Source organism: Mesoplodon mirus (genome assembly GCF_964341445.2).
Source record: "Mesoplodon mirus genome assembly, chromosome: 6".
NCBI classification, from domain to species: domain Eukaryota; kingdom Metazoa; phylum Chordata; class Mammalia; order Artiodactyla; family Ziphiidae; genus Mesoplodon; species Mesoplodon mirus.
The window spans coordinates 45,729,314-45,753,955 of NC_138982.1; the positions used below are offsets into that span (position 1 = coordinate 45,729,314).

Here is a 24,642-nt window from a genome sequence, read left to right on the forward strand (position 1 = left end):
TTTCCAACCACAGAACTATGAGACTAGGTATCAATTACAGGAATACACGTGTAAAAAATACAAACACATGGAGGCTAAACAATACACTACTGAATAACCAAAAGATCACTGAAGAAATCAAAGAGGAAATAAAAAAATACCTAGAAACAAATGACAATGAAAACACAATGACCCCAAACCTATGGGATGCATCAAAAGCACTTCTAGGAGGGAAGTTTATAGCAATACAATCCTACCTTAAGAAACAATAAACATCTCAAATAAACAACCTAATCTTACACCTAAAACAATTAGAGAAAGAAGAACAAAAAACTCCCAAAGTTAGCAGAAGGAAAGAATTCATAAACATCAGATCAGAAATAAATGAAAAAGAAATGAAGGAAACAATAAGAAAGATCAATAAAACTAAAAGCTGGTTCTTTGAGAAGATAAACAAAATTGATAAACCATTAGCCAGACTCATCAGGAAAAGAAGGCAGAAGACTCAAATCAATAGAATTAAAAATGAAAAAGGAGGGCTTCCGTGGTGGCGCAATGGTTGGGAGTCAACCTGCTGATGCAGATGACACGAGTTTGTGCCCCTGTCTGGGAAGATCCCACATGCCGCGGAGCGGCTGGGCCTGTGAGCCATGGCCGCTGAGCCTGCACGTCCGGAGCCTGTGCTCCGCAGAGGGAGAGGCCGCAACGGTGAGAGGCCCGCATACCACAAAAAAAAAAAAAAAAAAAAGAAAGAAAAAGGAGAAGTAACAACTGACACTGCAGAAATACAAAGGATCATGAAAGATTACTACAAGCAACTACATGCCAATAAAATGGACAACCTGGAAGATATGGACAAATTCTTAGAAAAGCACAACCTTCCGAGACTGAACCAGGAAGAAATAGAAAATATAAACAGACCAATCACAAGCAGTGAAATTGAAACTGTGATTAAAAATCTTCCAACAAACAAAAGCCCATGACCAGATGTTTTCACAGGCGAATTCTATAAAACATTTAGAGAAGAGCTAACACCTATCCTTCTCAAACTCTTCCAAAATATAGCAGTGGGAGGAACGCTCCCAAACTCACTATATGAGGCCACTATCACCCTGATACCAAAACCAAGGATGTCACAAAGAAAGAAAACTACAGGCCAATATCACTGATGAACACAGATGCAAAACCCCTCAACAAATACTAGCAAACAGAATCCAGCAGCACATTAAAAGGATCATACACCATGATCAAGTGGGGTTTATTCCAGGAATGCAAGGATTCTTCATTATACGCAAATCAATCAATGTGATACACCATATTAACAAACTGAAGAATAAAAACCATATGATCATCTCAAGAGATGCAGAAAAAGCTTTTGACAAAATTCAACACCAATTTATGATAAAAACCCTCCAGTAAGTGGGCATAGAGGGAACTTACCTCAACATAATAAAGGCCATATATGACAAACCCACAGCAAACATCGTCCTCAATGGCGAAAAACTGAAACCATTTCCACTAAGATCAGGAACAAGACTTAGTTGCCCACTCTCACCATTATTATTCAACATTGTTTTGGAAGTTTTGGCCAGTCAGAGAGAAACAGAAATAAAAGGAATCCAAATCAGAAAAGAAGTAAAGCTGGCCCTGTTTGCAGATGACATACTATACATAGAGAATCCTAAAGATGCCACCAGAAAACTACTAGAGCTAATCAATGAATTGGGTAAAGTAGAAAAATTAATGCACAGAAATCTCTTGCATTCCTATACACTAATGATGAAAAACCTGAATGTGAAATTATGGAAGCACTCCCATTTACCACCACAACAAAAAGAATAAAATACCTAGAAATAAACCTACCTAGGGAGACAAAACACCTGTATGCAGAAAACTATGACACTGATGAAAAAAATTAAAGATGATACAAATAGATGGGGAGATATACCATGTTCTTGAATTGGAAGAATCAACATTGTGAAAATGACTATACTATCCAAAGCAATCTACAGATTCAATGCAATCCCTATCAAACTACCACTGGCATTTTTCACAGAACTAGAACAAAAAATTTCACAATTTGTATGGAAACACAAAGGACCCCGAAGAGCCAAAGTGATCTTGAGAAAGAAAAATGGAGCTGGGGCAGTCAGGCTCCCTGACTTCAGACTATACTGCAAAGCTACAGTAATCAAGACAGTATGGTACTAGCACAAAAATGGAAATATAGATCAATGGAACAGGATAGAAAGCCCAGAGATAAACTCATGCACATATGGTCACCTTATCTTTGATAAATGAGGCAAGAATATACAATGGAGGAAAGACAGCCTCTTCAGTAAGTGCTGCTGGGAAAACTGGACAGCTACATGTAAAAGAATGATATTAGATCACTCCCTAACACCATATACAAAAATAAAATGAATTAAAAACCTAAATGTAAGGCCAGAGACTATAAAACTCTTAGAGGAAAACATAGGCAGAACACTCTATGACATAAATCACAGCAGGATCCTTTTTGACCCACCTCCTAGAGAAATGGAAATAAAAACAAAAATAAACATATGGGACCTAATGAAACTTAAAAGCTTTTGCACAGCAAAGAAAAGCATAAATAAGACAAAAAGACAACCCTCAGAATGGGAAAAAATATTTGCAAATGAAGCAACTGACAAAGGACAAATCTCCAAAATTTACAGGCAGCTCATGCAGCTCAATATCAAGAAAACAAACAACCCATCCAAAAATGGGCAGAAGACCTAAACAGAGATTTCTCCAAAGAAGATATACAGATTGCCAACAAACACAAGAAAGAATGCTCAACATCATTAATCATTAGAGAAATGCAAATCAAAACTACAATGAGATATCATCTCACACCAGTCAGAATGGCCATCATCAAAAAATCTAGAAACAATAAATGCTGGAGAGGGTGTGGAGAAAAGGGAACCCTCTTGCACTGTTGGTGAGAATGTAAATTGATACAGCCACTATGGAGAACAGTATGGTGGTTCCTTAACAAACTAAAAATAGAACTACCATAGAACCCAGCAATCCCACTACTGGGCATATACCCTAAGAAAACCATAATTCAAAAAGAGTCTTGTACCACAATGTTCATTGCAGCTGTATTTACAATAGCCAGGACATGGAAGCAACCTAAGTGTCCATCGACAGATGATTGGATAAGGAAGATGTGGCACATATATACAATGGAATATTACTCAGCCAGAAAAAGAAACGAAATTGAGTCATCTGTAGTGAGGAGGATGGACCTAGAGTCTGTCATACAGAGTGAAGTAAGTCAGAAAGAGAAAAACAAATACCGTATGCTAACACATATATATGGAATCTATGAAAAAAAATGGTCATGAGAACCTAGGGGCAGGATGGGAATAAAGATGCGACCTATTAGAGAATGGACTTGAGGACAAGTTGAGGGGAAGGGTAAGCTGGGATGAAGTGAGAGAGTGGCATGGACATATATATACTACCAAATGTAAAACAGCTAGCTAGTGGGAAGCAGCTGCATAGCACAGGGAGATCAGCTCGGTGCTCTGTGACCACCTAGCGGGGTAGGATAGGGAGGGTGGGAGGGAGACGCAAGAGGGAGGGGATATGGGGATATATGTATATGTATAGCTGATTCACTTTGTTATAAAGCAGAAACTAACACACCACTGTAAAGCAATTATACTCCAATAAAGATGTTAAAAAGTAATAATAATAATAATTTTAAAAAAGAGACATGCACCCCAGTGTTCATTGCAGCACTATTTACAATAGCCAGGACATGGAACCAATTTAAATGTCCACTGACAGATGAATGGATTACGAAGATGTGGCACATATATACAATGGAATATTAGTCAGCCATAAAAAGAAACAAAATTATTTGTAGTGAGGTGGATGGACCTAGAGTCTGTCATGCAGAGTGTGGTAAGTCAGAAAGAGAAAAACAAATACCATAGGTTAACACATACTTATGGAATCTAAGGAAAAAAAAAACGTTTCTGAAGAACCTAGGGACAGGACAGGAATAAAGATGCAGACGTAGAGAATGGACTTGACATGGGGACGGGGGAAGGGTAAGCTGGGACGGAGTGAGAGGAATGGCACTGATATATATACACTGCCAAATGTAAAACAGATAGCTAGTAGGAAGCAGCCGCATAGCACAAGGACATCAGTTCGGTGCTTTGTGACCACCTAGAGAGGTGGGATAGCGAGGGTGGGAGGGAGACGCAAGGGGGAGGGTATATGGGGATTTAGGTATATGTATAACTGATTCACTTTGCTATACAGCAGAAACTAACACACCATTGTAAAGCAATTATACTCCAATAAAGATGTTGAAAAAAAAGAAAGAAAAAAAGGCAATAAGAGCCTATTAAGAATAATTTTATGCCAACAAATTTGATAAATGAAACGGATACTTCCTTAAAAACTACTTATAAAAATGGACCCAAGATAAAAAAGAAAATATGAATAGCCCTATATTTATTAAAGAAATTGAATTTTTTATCAAACTTTCCCACAAAGAAAACTCCAAGTTCACATCGTTTCAGCAGTGAATTCTAGCAAATATTAAGTACACAGAGACTAAGATATGAAATCAGAATATTTACTTATTAACTTATAAGGAAAAATAATTATTACATGTAGTTCAATAGATACTAGATACCATCTATCTACAATGATGTAGAAGAGATATGAGTACTGGGAGAGCAACTGGACTCAAGTTCTCAAGCCTGTTCCAATTCTAACAGTTTAATTCTAACAGCCTACAGTATATAATGATAAAGACATTTCCTATCACTGTGGCATCAATCTATTCAAACAGGACCATGTTGCAGTCTTTTATGCCTTTGCCCTCTGACTTTCAGAATAACTTTAGAAAACATACCTCAGCTCAGGGATCAAAACTGCTGGCTGTACAGACTGTCCTTTAAGATTTAGCAGGTCTGCAAAAATTAGACTTGAAAGTCTTTCCTTTAACATACAATGACATTAATACTCTGGAATTTACTCCAGATGTATGATGTAGTTTGCTGAATGTGATCCAATTTTAACTCCTGGTATGCTCTTTTTGTAAAGGAAGAAAATAGATTTCAAAGCAAAGTAGATATTTAAGCTTAAAAAAATGAACTCATAAAAGGATCTACAGACTTTTTAAAACAAGCCAAAAACTAGACGTGGTGCTGGACAATTTATCTGAGAAAGCTGTTCTCTGGAGAATAAGTCAGAGAGTGTTTGAAGTGGCAACAGAAATGGTTCAGCATCACTTACGAAAGGTCTTATTTTTCGTTTAAAAGGATTCCTTCTGGAAATGCCTCAGGCAATGCAGCTTAAAAGACACTTTAAATCCAGGTGTGCAGAACACTAGATCTGGGGATGTGGATGATATATTAAGCCAAGGCCTTAATAATGCTAAACTTTTGTGATCTTTGTTAATAAAATGATTCCTAACTTAGAGAAGCAATCTGATCTGAAATTTGATAGCAATAGGAATATCTTCCTTATCACCTTGCTTTTTTAAAAACAAGCCTTGATTTTTCTGATTACCAAAGGAATACTGTTCATGAATGAAGAAGAGATATGGGAACATATGTATATGTATAACTGATTCACTTTGTTATAAAGCAGAAACTAACACACCATTGTAAAGCAATTACACTCCAATAAAGATGTTAAAAAAAAAGAAATACAAAAGAGCAAAATAAAGCAAATAAAAATGACAATCCAACCACACAGCAATAACTACTATTAACATTTGGAATCACACAGCTTTGTGATCTTTGCATGTAACATACTGAGAGTTTATTTCACCATATCAATGTTCTCTGACACATGATATTTCATGGCTATAAAGCAGTCCATTCATTGCATACATATAACATAACTAATTTAACCAAGTATTAGGAAACTATTGGGACATTTAGGTTGTTTTCAATTTTTTTATTTCAAAAATGCTGTCATAAACATCCTTGTGTAACACTCGGTATACACTCTTCATGTGTTACTTTCATTGCACAGCTTCTTCTAAATCCCTACTTCTAAGAGTGTAGACATTTATAAATATATATTGCCAGTTCTCCTCCTGACAAGTAAAATATATCCACAAATCCTTTTATTATAATTCTAAAATCCAAAAAGCTCTGAAATCAAAAGTACTTTTTAAAAACTTTTGGCACCGAAAGTTATGACTTCAAAACCTAACCTGAAGTGAGGCTATTTATAGTCTTTATTTATCCCACGTAAGCATTTGATTATGGGATGCTGCCCTAGACCCCACTGGGAATGTTATGTAACATACAATATAAGCACCGTATTACCGTTCTTTAGTACTTTAAAGATGCCATTTATTGTCACTTGGCCTCTCCTCCCCACCCCCTTTTTATGAGAAATCAGTCATCATTCTTATTATTGTCTTTTCTTTGGCTGCTTTTAAGATTTCCTCTTTATCTTTGGTTTTGGCAGTTTGACCAAGATGTGTCTGAGTGTGGTTTTCTTTGTACTTATCCCACTAGCAGTTTGCTGAGTTTTTGGACATACGGGTTAATGTTTTTCACCAAATGTGGGAAATTTTCAGTCACCCCCACCCACTTCTCTCTCTCTCCTCACCAGTGATACATATGTTAGGACTTCTTGATATTGTTTCACAGGTTACTGAGAGCTCTCTTCACTTATTTTCAATCTTTTTAGTCTCTGTGCTTCTATTAGGATTATTTCATTGAACTCTCTCCAAATTTACAGATAACATTTGTCTCAGTGTTAAAAATGCTATTGATATCTAATGAAATTTTCATCTTATTTTTTTAACTCTAGAATTTACATTTAGTTTTATTTTATTTTATAGTTTCCATTTATCTGCTGAGATTTCCCTATGTATCCAATCATTCTGCTGATCTTTTTCCTCTAAATCCTTTAACTTATTTATAATTTCTATTTTAAAGTCCTTGACTCCCAATTCCAATATCTAGGTCATCCATAGATCTGCTTCTATTGATGTTTTTCTCTTGATTTTAGGTTATATTTTCCTTCTTCCTATTGATCCTGTAATAGTTTGGCCTTTGGCTTTGTTAGAAAGGATTTATTTTACTTTTGCCCTTAGTCTTAGGGTGGCCCTTACTCATAAGGCATGGTCCTTCTGAAGTTTCAATACAAAACCTGAGATATTTATCAATCCCTCAAATTTGGCAGGGCTTGCACTCAAATTCAGCACTATGCGCTTGCTGATATCTCTGCTCAGTGCTTTAGTCCTCCTGACGCTACTTTCTGCACCGTTTCTTAAAGCATTGTTTGTGTATGTGCAACTTAGAAACCTGTAGAAAGAATTTAGGGCTCCCTCCTCCCTGGCTCTCTTCCTTCTGAGATGGCCTCTCTCAATTTACAACTGCTTTGGTAGTCTTGAACTCTGTTTCTTCATCCAATAAGAATACTACTATAAGCTCTTTTCCCCCAGTTCTCCAAGACAAACTGAAATGTGTGATAAAGGGAAAAAAAACTCATTAAATGTAGAGCTCCTCTAGTTTGCTTCCCTTATTTCAAGGTTTGTGTTCTCTAAGGTTTCTGCCTGCTTCTGGTTGCTCTCTAAACAATACTTTGTCTATATAATTGTTACTGGTAGAAGGGTTGTCCAATACAGGCTGCCCTGCCCTTATTGGAATTGGAACTCCGTATTAAGTTTCTTCAAATATTTTTTCCGTCCTATCCCTTCCCCTACTTCTTCCAGAACTCCAATTACATGTATATCTTGCTAGTTGAAGTTGTTCTGTAGTTCACAGTCATTCATTTCTTTTCAGTGTGTGTTTGATTTGGGATAGTTTCTATTGCTATACAGTCAAGTTCACTAATCCTTTCTTCTGCAATATCCACTATGCTGTTAATCCCATCTACTGTATTCTTCATCTCATACATTGTAGGTTTAGTCTCTAGATGTTTGGTCGGCTCTTATGTTCAATCCTTCCTCTAGCTTCTTGAACGTATGCAATATAACTATAATAACTGTTTTAATGTTCTTGTCTACTAATCCTATCATATGTGTCATTTCTGGGTCTATTTCAATGGATTGGTTTTATTAACTCATAAGTTAATTTTAATATATCCTTTCTTATAACTTGTGAGTAGAAGACACGAAAACAGAAACTGAAAAAAAATTAAATGAAGGCATTGTGTCCTAGTGTGAAAAATCTGGGATTTAGTCAAAGTGATTTTTTTTATGGCTGCTTTTTAAAATTTATTTAAACATCTTTATTGGAGTATAATTGCTTTACAATGGTGTGTTAGTTTCTGCTTTATAACAAAGTGAATCAGCTATACATATGCATATATCCCCATATGTCCTCCCTCTTGCGTCTCCCTCTGACCCTCCCTATCCCACCCCGCTATGTGGTCACAGAGCACCGAGCTGATCTCCCTGTGCTATGCGGCTGCTTCCCACTAGCCATCTATTTTACATTTGGTAGTGTATATATGTCCATGCCACTCTCTCACTCTGTCCCAGCTTCCCCTTCCCCTTCCCCGTGTCCTCAAGTCCATTCCCTAGTAGGTCTACGCAGACCTACATACTGTTTTCACCATGCCTCAATGAGACACTAAAAAAGATTTATGTTTTCATCCTGGTGGAAAGAAGGAAGGGATGGAGGGAGAGAGGGGAGAGTTAATTACTTTCTCAAGCTCATGTAATAAGGCAGAGGTCAGTTCTAGAGCCCAAGCCTTGTGACATCCTATGTTCTTTCTTCATGAGAATACTCATTACTTAATTAATAAGATTTACCTAATGTTCTTACTAGTTTCTGTCATTCTCTGTCATTAGTTTCTGTCATTCTCTGTCATTCTCTGCCATTAACTTCAGCTAATATTCCAATCTATAGCACAGTTGTACATACATAGTAGATACATTCCCTAATAGGAGTTTCTTTCTTTTGGCTGTAGAGCACAAAGGGAAGGCAGGGGATTGTTTTTTTAAGACTATTTTTTTAAAAGCAGTTTTAGGTTCATAGCAAAATTGAGAGGAAGGTACAGAGATACTACATATGTGGCATGCTTCACAGATGTATAGCTTCCCCTACTGTCAACATCTCCCACCAGAGTGGTACATTTGTTATAACTGATGACACATTACACTGACACATCATTATCAGCCAAAGTCCACAGTTTACATTAGGGTTCACCCTTGGCATTGCACATTCTATGGATTTGGACAAAGGCATAATGACTTATATCCATCATTATATCAATAGTATCATACAGAATATTTTCACCACACTAAAAAATCCTCTGTTCTGTTTCTTCACCCTTCCCCCCCAACCACCCCTGGCAACCAATGATCTTTTTTACTGTCTCCATAACTTGCGTGTTCCAAAATATCATGTAATCGATTTTTTTTCTCCTTTTTATGACCTGTATTTTCCTGCTTTCTTGCATGCCTTGTAATATTTGATCAAATTCCAGGCACTGTGAATTCTACTTTGTTTGGCTAGATATTCCTGTAATCCTTAACATAATCTTGAACTTTGTTCTGGGATGTTGTTAAAATACATAGAAATAATTTGATCTCTTTAGATTTTGCTTTTAAGTTTTGTTATGTGGGATCAAAACAGCAGCTAGTCTAGGGTTAACTTTTCCCCCAATATTGAGGTCAAACCCTTACTTAGTACTCTCAATGCTGCCCTGTGAATTATGACATTTTCCAGGTTGCAGTATTCCTGGCTATATATGAATTTGGGGCACTGCTACCTCTAATACTTTTGGGTGCTCCTTTTTCTGGCCTTGAGTCATTTACTCACAAACATGAGTGGGTCAGTATTCAACTCAAGGTTGCCTTCTGCAGATCTCTGAAGCCCTCTCTCTGTGTGGCTCTCTCCTGTGAACTCTAGCCCTTGTTTTCCCTGGACTCCCTGCTCTGTCCAAAATCAGAGATACTGATGAGCTCTGTCTTGGTTCTCCCTCCCTGTGCAGTGGCTTGGAAACTTTCCTCCAGCAGTACTTTAGTACATCATTTGTTTATTGTCTCTCAAGGGTTATTCTCCTTCACGGCTTGAGGTCCAATGTCTTGAGAACCATTCTTTTATATATTTTGTCCATTTCTCCCCCAAAAGACTCTTAGTGAAATGGAAGTCTCTGTAGGTATACCTTTCTTTTTTTTCCTTATATTTATTTTTTATACAGCAGGTTCTTATTAGTTATCTATTTTATACATATTATTGTATATATGTCAGTCCCAATCTCCCAATTCATCCCACCACGACCCACACCCGATTTCCCCCCTTGGTGTCCATACATTTGTTTTCTACATCTGTGTCTCTATTTCTGCCTTGCAAACTGGTTCATCTGTACCATTTCTCTAGATTCCACATATATGTGTTAATATACGATATTTGTTCTTCTCTTTCTGACTTACTTCACTCTATATGACAGTCTCTAGGTCCATCCATGTCTCTACAAATGACCCAACTTTGTTCCTTTTTATGGCTAATATTCCACCGTATACATGTACCACATCTTCTTTAACCATTCGTCTGTCGATGGGCATGTAGGTTGCTTCCATGACCTGGCTATTGTAAATAGTGCTGCAATGAACATTGGGGTGCATGTGTCTTTTTGAATTATGGTTTTCTCTGGGTATATGCCCAGTAGTGGGATTGCTGGCTCATATGGTAATTCTATTTTTAGTTTTTTAAGGAACCTCCATACTGTTCTCCACATTGGCTGTATCAATTTACATTCCCGCCAACAGTACAAGAGGGTTCCCTTTTCTCCACACCCTCTTCAGCATTTGTTTTAATTTATTTTATTTATTTTTGGCTGCATTGGGTCTTCGTTGCTGCGCGCAGGCTTTCTCTACTTGTGGCGAGCGGGGGCTACTCTTCATTGCGGTGCATGGGCTTCTTGTTGAGGTGGCTTCTCTTGTTGCAGAGCATGGGCTCTAGGCGCGTGGGCTCAGGAGTTGCGACGCTTGGGCTTAGTTGCTCCATGGCATGTGGACCTTCCCAGACCAGGGATTGAACCCGTGTCCCCTGCATTGGCAGGCGGATTCTTAAACACTGCGCCACCAGGGAAGTCCTCCAGCATTTGTTGTTTGTAGATTCTCTGATGATGCCCATTCTAACCGGTGTGGGGTGATACCTCATTGTACTTTTGATTTGCATTTCTCTAATAATTCGCGATGTTGAGCAGCTTTTCATGTGCCTCTTGGTCATCTGTATGTCTTCTTTGGAGAAATGTCTATTTAGGTCTTCTGCCCATTTTTTGACTGGGTCTTTTTAATATTGAGCTGCATGAGCTGTTTATATATTTTGGAGATTAATCCTTTGCCCACTGATTCGTTTGCAAATATTTTCTCCCATTCTGAGGGTTGTCTTTTAGTCTCGTCTACAGCTTCCTTTGCTGTGCAAAAGCTTTTAAGTTTCATTAGGTCCCATTTGTTTATTTTTGTTTTTATTTCCATTACTCTAGAAGGTGGGTCAAAAAAGATCTTGCTGTGATTTATGTCAGAGTGTTCTTCCTATGTTTTCTTCTAAGAGTTTTATACTGTCTGGTCTTACATTTAGGTCTTTAATCCATTTTGAGTTTATTTTTGTGTAAGGTGTTAGGGAGTGCTCTAATTTCATTCTTTTACATGTAGCTGTCCAGTTTTCCCAGCACCACTTATTGAAGAGACTGTCTTTTCTCCATTGTATATCCTTGCCTCCTTTGTGATAGATTAGTTGACCATAGGCTCAGTAGTTGTGGCACAATGGCTTAGTTGCTCCGCAGCATGTGGGATCTTCCCAGACCAGGGCTGGAACCTGTGTCCCCTGCATTGGCAGGCAGATTCTTAACCACTGTGCCACCAGGGAAGTCCCTGCATTAGTATTTTTAACGTATGCCAGTTTAATATGTATTTTTAAAACTTTGCCAGTTTAATAAGTTATTTTAAATGGCATCATATTGCTATTTTAACTGGTATTTCTTTTTTTTTTTAATTTTTATTTATTTTTGGCTGTGTTGGGTCTTCGTTTCTGTGCGAGGGCTTTCTCTAGATACGGCGATTGGGGGCCACTCTTCATCGCAGTGCGTGGGCATCTCACTAGCGTAGCCTCTCTTGTTGCGGAGCACAGGCTCCAGACATGCAGGCTCAGTAGTTGTGGCTCACGGGGCCAGTTGCTCCGCGGCATGTGGTATCCTCCCAGACCAGGGCTCTAACCCATGTCCCCTGCTTTAGCAGGCAGATTCTCAACCACTGCGCCACCAGGGAAGCCCCACTGGTATTTCTTTGATCACTGGTGAAGTTCAACATTTTTTCACATTTTATTGGACAACAAAACTTTTTTATGCCCTTCGCCCATATTTCCAGCAAAGCTTTAGTTCTACGCAGAGACTGGAAACACTTTCTTGGTACTATTGTCTTCCTTCGGTCCCTTGGACACAAGCGTTTTCTGGATCAAAGGGAAGTGACCAAATTTATAGAATCTTAAGAATCTGAATGTTACACTGGTCTGGCAAAGAGGTGAAGACTTGGACAGTAATAGGGGTGTGGCTGTCTATCCATTTTCCACAGTCACAATCAATAGATGGTATGAATTCCCTTGTTTTAAATCCTTTTTATTCTTACTTTAAGAATATAAACTAAACTCTTCACCAGAGTCTTACATTCTAATAAGGATCTGGCCCGCCTATCTCTTAAACCTCATTCCTTGCTATGTTCCTCTTTAGTCACTATGTTCCAGACATCTTTTTTCAGTTCCTTGAACAAGTCATTTCCCTCCTCAGTTCCTCTGTGCTTGCTGTTCTCTTTTGCTTGGAATGTTCTTCCCAGGTCTGGTAGCATCTTATTTTCATCTCTGCAGATAGATATTCCCTGACCACCCAATAAAAAGTAGGTTTCCCTTCTGTTATTCTTCCTATAACATTCTATTCTTTCCCCTCATAGCACTCACATACCTATCACAATTTGAAATTATATGTTTGATAGTTTGTTTACTTAATTACTGTCTAGCTCTCTTACTAGATTGTAAGCTACATGATGTTAGGAACTATTTTTTTGTTGTTGTTCACCAGTGTATACTTGGTACCAAGAATAGTGTTTGGTCCAAAGTAGGCATATATTATATATTGGCTGAAGTAATGAATCACTTAATACTAGGGTATAATAACAAGATTATTGGAAAATGGGTAATAATCTCCTCAAACAGATTCATTTATATTAGGATTGTTTATCACCTCTCTGCACTTCCGAGACATATTAATCTTCATTTAATTTGTAAGTTTAATTTAGAAGATAGTCTTTTGAGAAATGCTGCTATCACCAAAAATGGAAATCTCATTCTTTAGCATTTAATTTGAATCTAACATATTTATAACAGGGAGCTAATACTCTTTAAAAACGGACAAATGAAAACAGGGCATTAATACCAGTGTTTCTATTTCATTAAATGGCATGTAAAACAAATCTCCAATTTATAGTGGGAATCCAAAATCAATAAGCAATGCTTAATGGTTAATAGAAAATTATAACCAGTGAGCACAAATGTCATTTACTGAATAATTTCTTCGAAGATGTAAATACTTCCATCTGACTTTATTTGTAAATTTATCCCAAAAGACAAAACATTTTCTTAGACAATTCTAAAAACCAAGAAATAAAACCAACTCCAAGTACCAGGGAAAATATCAGCTTATTTCTTTTAATTCTTTCCTTTTGTGATTATTAAAGGATGAGTAGGCAGCTATATGTTTACTGATAAGTGATGATATATCCAATTCTGAAAAGATATCAAGCAATACATAATAAGACTTTCTAATGAGTCTACAAATGCTCTTGGTTTTTGAAGTTTTAAAAGGAATAACAACTGGAATGTTTCTGGCACATAATAATGTGTTAGCTTATTACTATCTCTCAAGAACTCTAAACCCTGTTAATAATATACTAATGTTAAAACTAAAATCTAGTAAATCTTCAATTATACTTCTTTGAATTTATATCAAGTTGCTGTTGACCAAGAATTATTATTTTTAAGATGAATAGCAAGTTAATTTCTTCTAATGCAAATCAGTGCCAATTAAGATTTGCTACTATAAGTTATTTGCTACTATAAATTTAATAAAAGAATAATCTAAGATAAAATTACTCCTATTCTATTCTATTCTATTGGAATAACATTTGTTGAGAAAATATAATAGCATGATGAGAACTTCAGTTGAAATTAGTTTCTCAAATGTATTTTATCTGGGAGTAATATATAGCAAAAGCAAAACAGAAAATCAGACTTTCAAGGTCTACTCTTTGGACCTATATTTCAGATTGAGCTACTGTAAACCTGAGGTGGGGCAGGGGAGTGGAGATAAGGAAAGAAAGAAAGAAATTTGAGTTATTTCTTTTCATTTGCTTTCAAAGAATAAAATGCTTATTCCAAAGGAAAGCAGGCTTTCTGGGGGAATAACTCCAATCATGTCTGTGCAGACCTGTTGGGAGGCAATTGATGTGTCACATTTTGTTTTTCACCAGTTGTGAAAAACAGAAATGAGATTAAGAGAGGCAAGAAGAAAGACTTTACCCATCAAACCACAGTTTTGAGGGTAACTGTTGCATCCTGTTGAGTCAGAGTCAGTAACTGAAGATGTAAAAGTCAATCATCTCAAGTCCTGGAAAAGGATGAAATAAAAAGCTATTTGGCAGAAGGACCACATTACAAGGGCAGTGTAAAGCTTCAAATGTATTCAGTATCTACTGAGGGTAGGAAGCAACAGGTGGAAGCTGACCGGCAACCTCAGCTTGATTTTGAAGTCACTGGGACACATACCTCTGCTTCTCTCCATGCACTCGTTAGGAACTTAATAACCAAGGGTGAAAGATTTTCAAAGGAAATTAAAAGAGCAAAGTAGAACTTTCATGAAATTAAGTTTGATAAAAACCATCATATATAGAATTAGTATTTTCATTTTAAATTCTCTTACAATTAAAAATGTGAATGGCTCATACAATAGTAAGAAATCTTAAGTTAGCACAGCCAACATAGTATAGATATATTTTAAAAATCAGCTTTGTCAGGTTTCAATAAAGCCAGAATGCTAAAAATATAACAGATTGGAGGCAGGAAAACTGAGGGTGATGACGATTCTAAAAACTTGAATTCAAATACTGGCCCTCCCTCTCTTAGCTACATACAGTTCCTTCAGCTAAACTTGTTGTGAAGATTAGCATAAACACATCTAAACCGTGTATTTGATAAATTTCATTTTCTCTTTCCTTGCATTATCAACCCACTAGATCTTTTTACAATATCTTAGCTAGAAAAACAAAGGAGACAGACAGCTAGAGGAAAATTTAAGAAATCCAAGGTAGTTCTCATTCTATTTTGCTTCATTAATTAGGAAGCATCAAACAGAGATTTTCAAGAAGATCTGATCAGTAATCTCACTTGGGTTTTCCTAAAGAATGAAAAGGTTGAGTGACCTCTCCTGCCCTGCAGAATGGGATAGCCTCAGAAATAAAGCTGTCTTTGACATATAGATCCAATTTCAAAATAATTTCCCTTTTCTTGATGCTCTGAGAGGAGGCAGGCAGGAAGTCAATGAAACAGATTACTGTCTTTCTTGTGTGAGGTGTGGGGATGTGGGAACACGGCAACTAATGTAGTATAAATGTCTTCAAAATTCAACACCCTTTCATGGAAAAAATCCTCAACAAAACATGGAATAAAAGGAAACTTCCTAAACATGATATAAAGATTACACACAAAAAGCCTACAGTTAACATTATACTTAATAATGAAAAACTGAATACTTTCTCCCTACAATCAGTAACAAGACAAGGATGTCTATTCTTACCATTCCTATTCAACGCTGTACTAGAGGCCAATGCAACAAGGTGAGAAAAAGAAATAAAAGGTATAAAATTGGAAAGGAAGAAATAAAAGTCATTATTTGCATTTGATATGATTGTCTATGTATAAAATACCAAAGAATCTACAAAAAAGTACTCGTTCTAATAAGTAAGCTTAGTAAGGTCACTGGTCACCAGATAAAAGAGCAACATGCAAAAATAAATTGTATTTTTATATTCTAGGAATGAACAATTAGAAATTGAAATATAAAACAGGGACTTCCCTCGTGGTCCCATGCTTAAGAATCTGCCTTCCAATACAGGGGACGTGGGTTCGATCCCTGGTCAGGGAACTAAGATCCCACATGCTGTGGGGCAACTAAGCCCACGCACTGCAACTACTGAGCCCACGTGCTCTAGAGCCCATGCACCACAACTAGAGAGTCTGAGCGCCGCAACTACTAAACCTGCACATTCTGGAGCCTGTGTGTCACAACAAAGAGCCCACACGCTGCAACAAAAGATCCCGCATGCCGCAATGGTGGTCCCATGTGCCACAACTAAGACCTGACGCAGCCAAATTTAAAAAAAAGAAATATAAAACAGTAAAATATATAATAGCATCAAAAGCCATCAAATACTTATAAATGAATCTTACAAAACTACCACAAGATTTATATGCCAAAAACTATAAAACACTGATGAAATGAATCAAAGAAGATTTAAATAAAGTGGGAGCTATACCATGTTAATGGATTGGACTCAATATCACTAAGATGTCAACTCTCCCCAGTTGATCTATATATTCAACACAATCCCAATAAAATCCAAGCATGATTTTTTTTTGTAGAAATTGACAGGCTGATTTTTAAATTTATATGGAAAAGCAAGTAGAATAGCCAAATGTTAGAAAGAAGAACAAACTTTGAGGACTCACTACCTGATATCCAGATTTACTATAAAGACACAGTATTGGAGCAAGGATAGATACATAGATCAATGGAACAGAATAGAAAGTCTAGAAATAGACCCACATATACATGGTCAATTGATTTTTGACTAAGGTACAAAGGCAATTCAATGGATAGCCACATGCACAAGAAAGAACCTCAATCCTTATCTCACATGCTATTAAAAATTAACTCCAAATGGATCAGTGGTTGCCAGGGATTGGAGGGTGGAGGAAAAGGCTGACTACAGAGAACTATGGGGGACCTTTGAGGGAGGTGATGATACTGCTCTATGTCTTGATTGTAAAGGTGGTTGCCAAAACTTGCAGAAAGTGAATTTTACTGTTTATAAATTATGTATTAAAATACATAATTGCGTATATAATTGTGTTTTTTAAAAAAAGGAACAAAGTCTATTTTAGCCTCTGAGGACTATCTAGGAAGAAAGAAAAACATCTAATTGGTAATATCCAGGCAATAATCACAAGTTATTTATCAACAGGATGTAACTGAAACAGAAAAAACACTGAAGTGCCCCAAGATGTAAAGCCTTAAGTATCTGCATAAATAAGATTCCCCCATCTGCATTTGAATTCAGCTTGGAAAGATTTTAGAAATCACAGGACCTGTTTTTCCTTTCCTAAATGCAAAGAAGGAAGCATTCTGGATGACTAACAAAATTTTCAATCCAGAAACATATTGAACATCTTTATCTGTATGTCCTGCAGACAGCTCTAACTCCAACAATGAATTCTTTGTCTTATTCCCAAATATGTTCTTTGTTTTCCATCTCAGTAAATGGTACCACCATGCATTTGAGTTTAAACAAGAAATCTGGGTGTTATCTTTGACTCCTCCCTGTCTTATCTCCCCCACCAACCAATTTATTTATCACCGAGTCCTGATAATTCTACCTCTCAAATATAGGATCTCTGCTGTAAAGCAGAAAAGAGTACAGAACTAGAACCTGAGCATAATTGAATCTAGAAGGTGAAAGACAGTGGTATGAGATGAAGTTAGTGAGGTAGGCAGGGACCGTATTAATTATTTTGATTTTGTACTCATCTCAAACACATCTCAAATATGTACTCTTTTCTCCATCCCAACTTCCACCATCCTAGTACAAGTTACAATTCCTTTCCTCAAAATTATTTCAATATTTTTGGTCTCCCTACATCCATTCTTGTTTCCTTTTCAATTCATTTTCTGCACTGCAGTTCTTTTAAAAGTACTATTCTGAAAAAAAAATACTATTTTGATCATATCATATCATTCCTTCTTTAAAGCCCTTCAATGTCTTCGTGTTTCTTTACCACAAACATAAAAATAATTAATATGGTCCCTGTTTACCTATTAATTTCATTTAATACCATTCTTTCACCCTCTAGATCCAATCATACTCAATGCCTAGTTCCAGCAGAGATGCTTTGTTTGTTCTATATATTGTTCCCTGACTGGAATACTCCTCCTTCTGCCTACCCTTGTGCTTAAACTTTATCTTCTTTTTTTCCTTCAGAGGCAGCTAACATGGCATTTTGAGGAAGTCTTCCATGACCTCTCATGTCTAGGTTAGGTCTACTCATTATCTGCTCTTACGGCACAGTTCATCTGTAAGTACTTGTGGTATAATAAAAAATATTATTTGGTCTTTGTCCCTGGTTCCTGTCTCGTAGTTCCTAAAACTCTTGGACTCTCCTGAGTGAAAAGAGTGCCTTTTGAATGCTAATGAGACGACTGGTACCTGGGGACCCCTAGATAGTTTCAGGATGGCAGCTGGTCACCAAAAGATCAAGCCATGACTAGATGGTTAGAACTTTCAGTTCTCCTCTCCCTGTCCTTCCCCCAATCCCATGTATGGGGAGGAAAGAGGGGCTAGATATTGAGTCTAATCACTAACAGCCAGTGATTTAATCAATCATGGCTATGTAATGGAACTTCCAATAAAAAACCCTAAATGTTGAGGTTCAAGGAACTTTTGAATTGGTGAGCACACTGATATACTGGGAAGATGGTATGCCAAGAGAGGGCACTGAAGCTTCGGGCACCCTCTTCCCCCCATGCCTTGCCCTATGCACTTCTTTCACATGGCTATTCCTGAGTTGTATCCTTTATAATAAATGGGTAAACATAAAGTGAGTTGTTCTGGTGAATTATCAAACCTGGGGGAGTGGGTCATGGGGACCCCTAAACTTGTAAGTCAGATAGAAGAGCATGTCGTCTGGGTACCCCATTTGTAACTGGTGTCTGAAGTGAGGACAGTCTTATGGGAATGAACCTTTAAACCTGTGGAGTCTGACGGTAATTCCTGGTGGTTAGTGTCAGAATTTAATTGCATTATTGGACATCCAGTTGGTATCCAAAGAACTGACAGAATTGGTGTCAGAACTGATGGTGGAAAAGACACCAACTATTCAGTGTCAGAAAGAATTTAAGAACACTTTCTGAAAATCTGTTTATAATTTCATTGGTCATAAACTCTAAAAGACAAATGTCCTGTCTATAATTGTATCCCCAGCACTTAGCACAGTGCCTGGCACACAGTTCCATTATCTATTGGATGAATATATAAACTAATGCCTATCACTGGAGTGCAGAAATTCTGTCAACTGTTACCTAGGAGAAGCTAGGTCAGGGTTTTTTTCCCTGGGTCTGATTTTGACTGAACACTGAATGCTGATAAAACAAAAAGAAAAAAGCAACAGGTCCAACTTTTCACTATGTGATGTTAAGGTCAACTGCAGGATAGGGTGGCATAGAGGAAGGACCAGGAAATAGCAAATTAAGTAAATTTGCTGAGGCCTATAGGACCTGAAAAAAAATGAGGCCAGGCCTAAAAGACATTGTTAAGAAAAGACCATCTGCATCTTGCCATGAAAACAAGTCTTACCTGTGATGGGGTTATTCTTCCCTTTTTAACTTCAGATGAATTTTCACTCAACTTTCCTACTTTGTTAATTGAGCTGCATTTGTAGCACGTCCATCTTGTTTGCCCCTCAATTTCTATGGTGCACTCCTTGCTTTGAAGACAGAATGAGTGATACAAATGGCCACAGCTGCAAAATGAAGGCAACCAATTGATACTTTTCATTATCATAAAATCATAAACCTAAGTTGTGTTAGAGTGTATTTAAAAGTGATAAATATTTCCAATAAGCTGAAATGCACTGATGGGGTATAGGTTAAGAAACAAGGAAGGGAATATGCTTGTTGCTGTCCTCTCTTTTTTAAAATCCAGACTCACGTGTTTGCACACTTAAGTTATGAGCATGAACAGCATCACAGTTCTCTGATTACAAACCACCAGGGGATGAGTTGAACTTCTGTTCATTTCTCAAACTATGAAACATTTTTAGACAGTTTGAAAAAAAGTCAATTGGGGAAAATCATAATTATATAAGAAATTTGATAATAACATGAGTGGTCTGCCTCATTATTTGATAATAACATGAGTCATGATGTGATTAATAAGCATTTACAAAAATGTCAGTGTTACAATAAATTCTAACATTATTCCTATGAAGAAATTCCCTACTGAATACACTAAGTTACCAAATAAGCCTTCCAGAAATGAGTGTTGAGTATAATTCTAAGTCATCTTCACTGATTCCTCCTCATTTCTCCAAACTGAAATCTTGGACCACCTCAGACATCAATCCTTTTCTCTTCAATAGTCTTTATAATCTTCCTTTTCTCTATCCTCCCCCACATATATATATATCCATCCATCCATCCATCCTTTCTCTTCTGTAGTCTTCCTCTTCTATACTCTTCTTTCTATAGCCATCCTTGCTCCTTTAGTGATTACTTCTAGTTCCATAGCTTTAAAATACCACCTCCATGCTGGTGACTGCCACATTTATACCTTCAGCCCAGACTTCTCTCCTCAATCTCATCTACCTGTCTCAAGACCTCTACTATGGATGTTTAGTAGGCATCTTAAATTTAACATGCCCCAAATTCTTGATTTCCACCCCACTCCACCCCCACTGCACGCTCTCATCCAATTTTCCACATCTAAATAATGGCAACTACACTCTTCTAGTTTCTCAAGCCAAAAACTATTCTTTCTTTCACACCTCATATACAAACTATAAACAGATCTTATCAGCTATACCTTCAGAATATATCCAGAATCCCACCACTGCTTACTTCATTACAATCATCTTGGGCCATCTCTCACTTGGATTACTGCAGTAGCTTAACTGGTCATTCTATTTTCACCCTTGGCTTTCTACAGTCTATTCTCACCACAGCAGTCAAAGTGATCCTTAAGACAGAGGTCAGATCATGTCAATGCTATCCTCAAAAAGATCCAATGGCTTTTCATCTCAGAGCAAAAGTTTAACTCTTTATAATGACCCAGTTCCTACATGATTTAGCGGCTGAAGTCATCTCTTATATTTTCCCTTCACTCTGCTCAGGCAACACTAGCCTGTTCCCTTCACTACCCATCAAGTATGCCTAGCACCTGCATCATGGTTTCTGCACTTGTTGATCCTCTGTCTGGGGCACTCTCCCCCTGATATTGCATGGCCACTTCCTTTAGGTCTCTACTCAAATGTTACTTAAACTTCCTTAATAACTCTTTATAAATTAGTAGCTCCCAACGTTCTCTCTCCTCTATACCATGTTTTATTTTATTCATGGTAATTATTACCTTTTTATTAATTAATTTTTAAATTGTCTGTCCATAATCACCTTAACAGTGTTGTTTTCCCTGACCACTCTTCATAAAATATCTTCCCCCACAAACACTATATATCTCATTTAACATGTTTTATTTTTTTCCGTGTTAGTCATTATCTGGCGTTTTACTTGTCTGTTTGCCTCTTTCACTAGAGTGTAAACTCCGTGAGAGCAGAGCCTTTGTTTTGTTCATGTGGTACCTTACGCCCTTGAACAGTACCAGACATATAGTAGGTGCTCAATAAATACTTGTTGAATGAATGGGCTGTTTGTGTGATAAAAACTACTTCCTCTTCCAACCACCAAATCTACCAATCTTCCTGTATCTGTAATAATAGAAGCCAACACTTATATAGTGCTTATTATATGTCAGCATGGTTACAAGTGTCTTATGTAAATTATCTCATTTAATCTTCACGAGACCCTATCAAGTAGGTATCCCATTTTACAGATGAAGAAACTAAGACGTAAAGAGATGAAATAACTTGTCAAAGTCTCATAGCTAGTAAGGGGCAGAGTCAGGATTTGAACTCAAGATTTAAAGTCTGGCTCCAGAGTCCATCTTATATTGCCTCTATCCATATATTCTGGATGAGCTGTCTCCTCCTGAGATCAAACCTTCCATTTTTGCACTAAACTTCCTTTCTCTTTGTACTGTGGCTTTAAATATCATTTACATGCTGATGACTTCTAAATTTATATTTCCAGGACATGTCTCTGACTAGAATAACTGTCTACCTGACATTCCTTCTTGAATGTTTAAAGGGCATCTCAAACCTAACATCTCCAAGACAAGACTCTTGATTTCCCCAGCTCCTCACGCCTGTTCCTTCTCATCTTAGAGAATGGTACCACATTCATCCAGTAGCTCAGGCCGAAGATGTTTTTCCCTCTCACTTCACATCTAATACATCAGCAAGTTAATACTTCCTTTAAAATATATTCTGTACCTTCACTCCTACCTCTCTCATTCTGCTCAAATGTCACTTCCTTAGACATGTTTTTCCTCATTACAGTGTCTTAAAATAGTACTCTCACCCTGAACGCTTCTTCTTTCCATCCCCTTACCCTGTGTTTTATTTCTCTCCATAGCTCTTATTACTCTGTATTTATTTACCGCCTGACCACCCTAACACCCTTTCCTCCTGACTCCCATGCAGAATGTAAGGTCTATAAGGGCAGGAACTTTGCCTTGTTTTGTTCACTGGCAGAACGAGTGACTGGGGCTGTGTGTCCACGTGTATTTCTGCCTGGTAATACCATACACGCACATACACTATATGTGTCACATTTCCTTCCCTTTCTTACCTAAAGACAATAATTTCATCCGCCATTTCTTGGCGTCTCTTGTACTGCTGCAAACAAATAGAGCAGTAATCCTGCTTGGGATTCAGTCCTCTGGTGACTGAAGCTCTCAGGTTACACAATGACCAATGGAGATCTTGGTTTAGAAGGCTAGTCGTTGTTTCCAGCAGGGTCTATGAAAGACCAAAATAAAAAATAAGCGAACAAAAAATTGTTCATAAAGTGAAAGAGACAGAGGAGATGAGTGGAAAATAGCACTTGTTTCATTTTCAACCACAATTGAATTGGAATATACTATAAAGGCATAAAACTGATCAAATAAACATCAAAATACCCCAGACTTAAGTGGTTAACTTTAATGTGCAGGGTACTGATAAGTGCATACATCAAGATTCTCAAAATAATTATTAAAAGGCTTTCACTAGTTACTACTGAGAAATGTGTGCTCTGCCATTCTGTGGATTAATTCAGTACTGATGGCTTTCAGATGACTAGATAAACCCCAATCTACTTATTTATTACATTTATATTATAAGTTCTCTCTGAATGGCTCAAAGTTGTGTTGTAACAAATAATTTTAAAAAATCCCTGATTTTTGTTTTTTTTTTTTTTTTTCTTTTTTTTTTGCGGTATGCGGGCCTCTCACTGTTGTGGCCTCTCCCGTTGCGGAGCACAGGCTCCGGATGCGCAGGCCCAGCGGCCATGGCTCACGGGCCCAGCCGCTCCGCGGCATATGGGATCCTCCCAGACCGGGGCACGAACCCGTATCCCCTGCATCGGCAGGCGGACTCTCAACCACTGCGCCACAAGGGAGGCCCAAAAATCCCTGATTTTTAAATAGAAACTGCATCCATGGTGATATTTCACAGTAACCTTTCACTGGAAAAGCTAATGGCCATTACTCAGTTTTCATCTCCCTTGGGCAGAGAGATCACTGTTTCCTGATCAGCACTTACAAGCCATTTGAATCTACTCAAGACTGTGACATCTGTCATTAAGTCACATAAAGTTATTTCACAGCTATCACATTAAGTCATTTTAAGGCTCTCTGTGTTTATAAACTATTGTTTACTTACTTCAGTGTGCAGCTGGGTTCTTTTCTGTCAGTCCCAAAGGGGAAGATATACTGCCCATCCTCCTTGCTACACAGCCTGGTCCTTTAACTTTATCTATAACGCAGAACTTTCAGTTCTAATGGTCTGTTTTAATTCTTTCCAATCAACCCCATCTTTTCCTCCTCTTCCAAAGTTCACAAAAAATTTCTGTCTTGCACTCAGCTTTCCTTCTGCCACCATGAAGTCGGTGCCTGAAGGGGGATCAGCTTCCTTGGGCTATGCTTATTTAGCAAAACTGCAGTTCTTACAACATCCTAAGAAAAGCTCTATCACCCAAACCTTTCTTTTTCTTCTACTAAAAAAGCAGACAGTGTATCTAACATGCCTAAGTGGCACTTTTCCTAGGTGGCTTCATGAGTCACTTTGAAGTACATGAAGAAAAAAATCTGTATACCAAGCTGGCTCTTACTGAGAATTAAAGCTATAGGCAGTTTTGGGTTAAGGGAAGACTAATGACCATTTCTGGTTAGTGGCAATTATCTGTTTCAGAATGTTCTAAAGAACAGTAATTTATTTTGCAATTTTTCTATACTCATGCTTCCTTTTCAATGAGTTTTATCTTTGCATTCCATTACTTTCCAAGAAAGTATCTTATATTTTTCATTTGGAAAAAAAACTATATGTCCCACTGCCAATGAATCAAAAGAATAAAATGAATCCAAACTTGATGCATTTCCACATTCCAGAATATATGTGTATGTGTATATAAAATATATATTAATTAATTAAGGTGAAGAGAAATTTAAAAATTAAAAAACCATACATTTCAATCTATCAAACTTCCACTAAACAGATGGTA

General features: G+C 37.3%; 1 protein-coding gene across 5 annotated transcripts in view; it reads right to left on the reverse strand.

Annotated features, from left to right (window-relative positions):
- The window catches only part of VPS8 (VPS8 subunit of CORVET complex), a 293,055-nt gene that overhangs the window by 61,786 nt on the left and 206,627 nt on the right, over window positions 1–24,642 (reverse strand). For all 5 annotated transcript variants that reach the window (XM_082625439.1, XM_082625440.1, XM_082625441.1 and 2 more), the window contains 2 exons: window positions 22,732–22,901; window positions 19,625–19,790 (listed from right to left, as the gene is read on the reverse strand). In XM_082625439.1, the coding sequence (XP_082481565.1) occupies window positions 19,625–19,790; window positions 22,732–22,901 (336 nt within the window). The remainder of the gene's footprint in view (window positions 1–19,624; window positions 19,791–22,731; window positions 22,902–24,642) is intronic.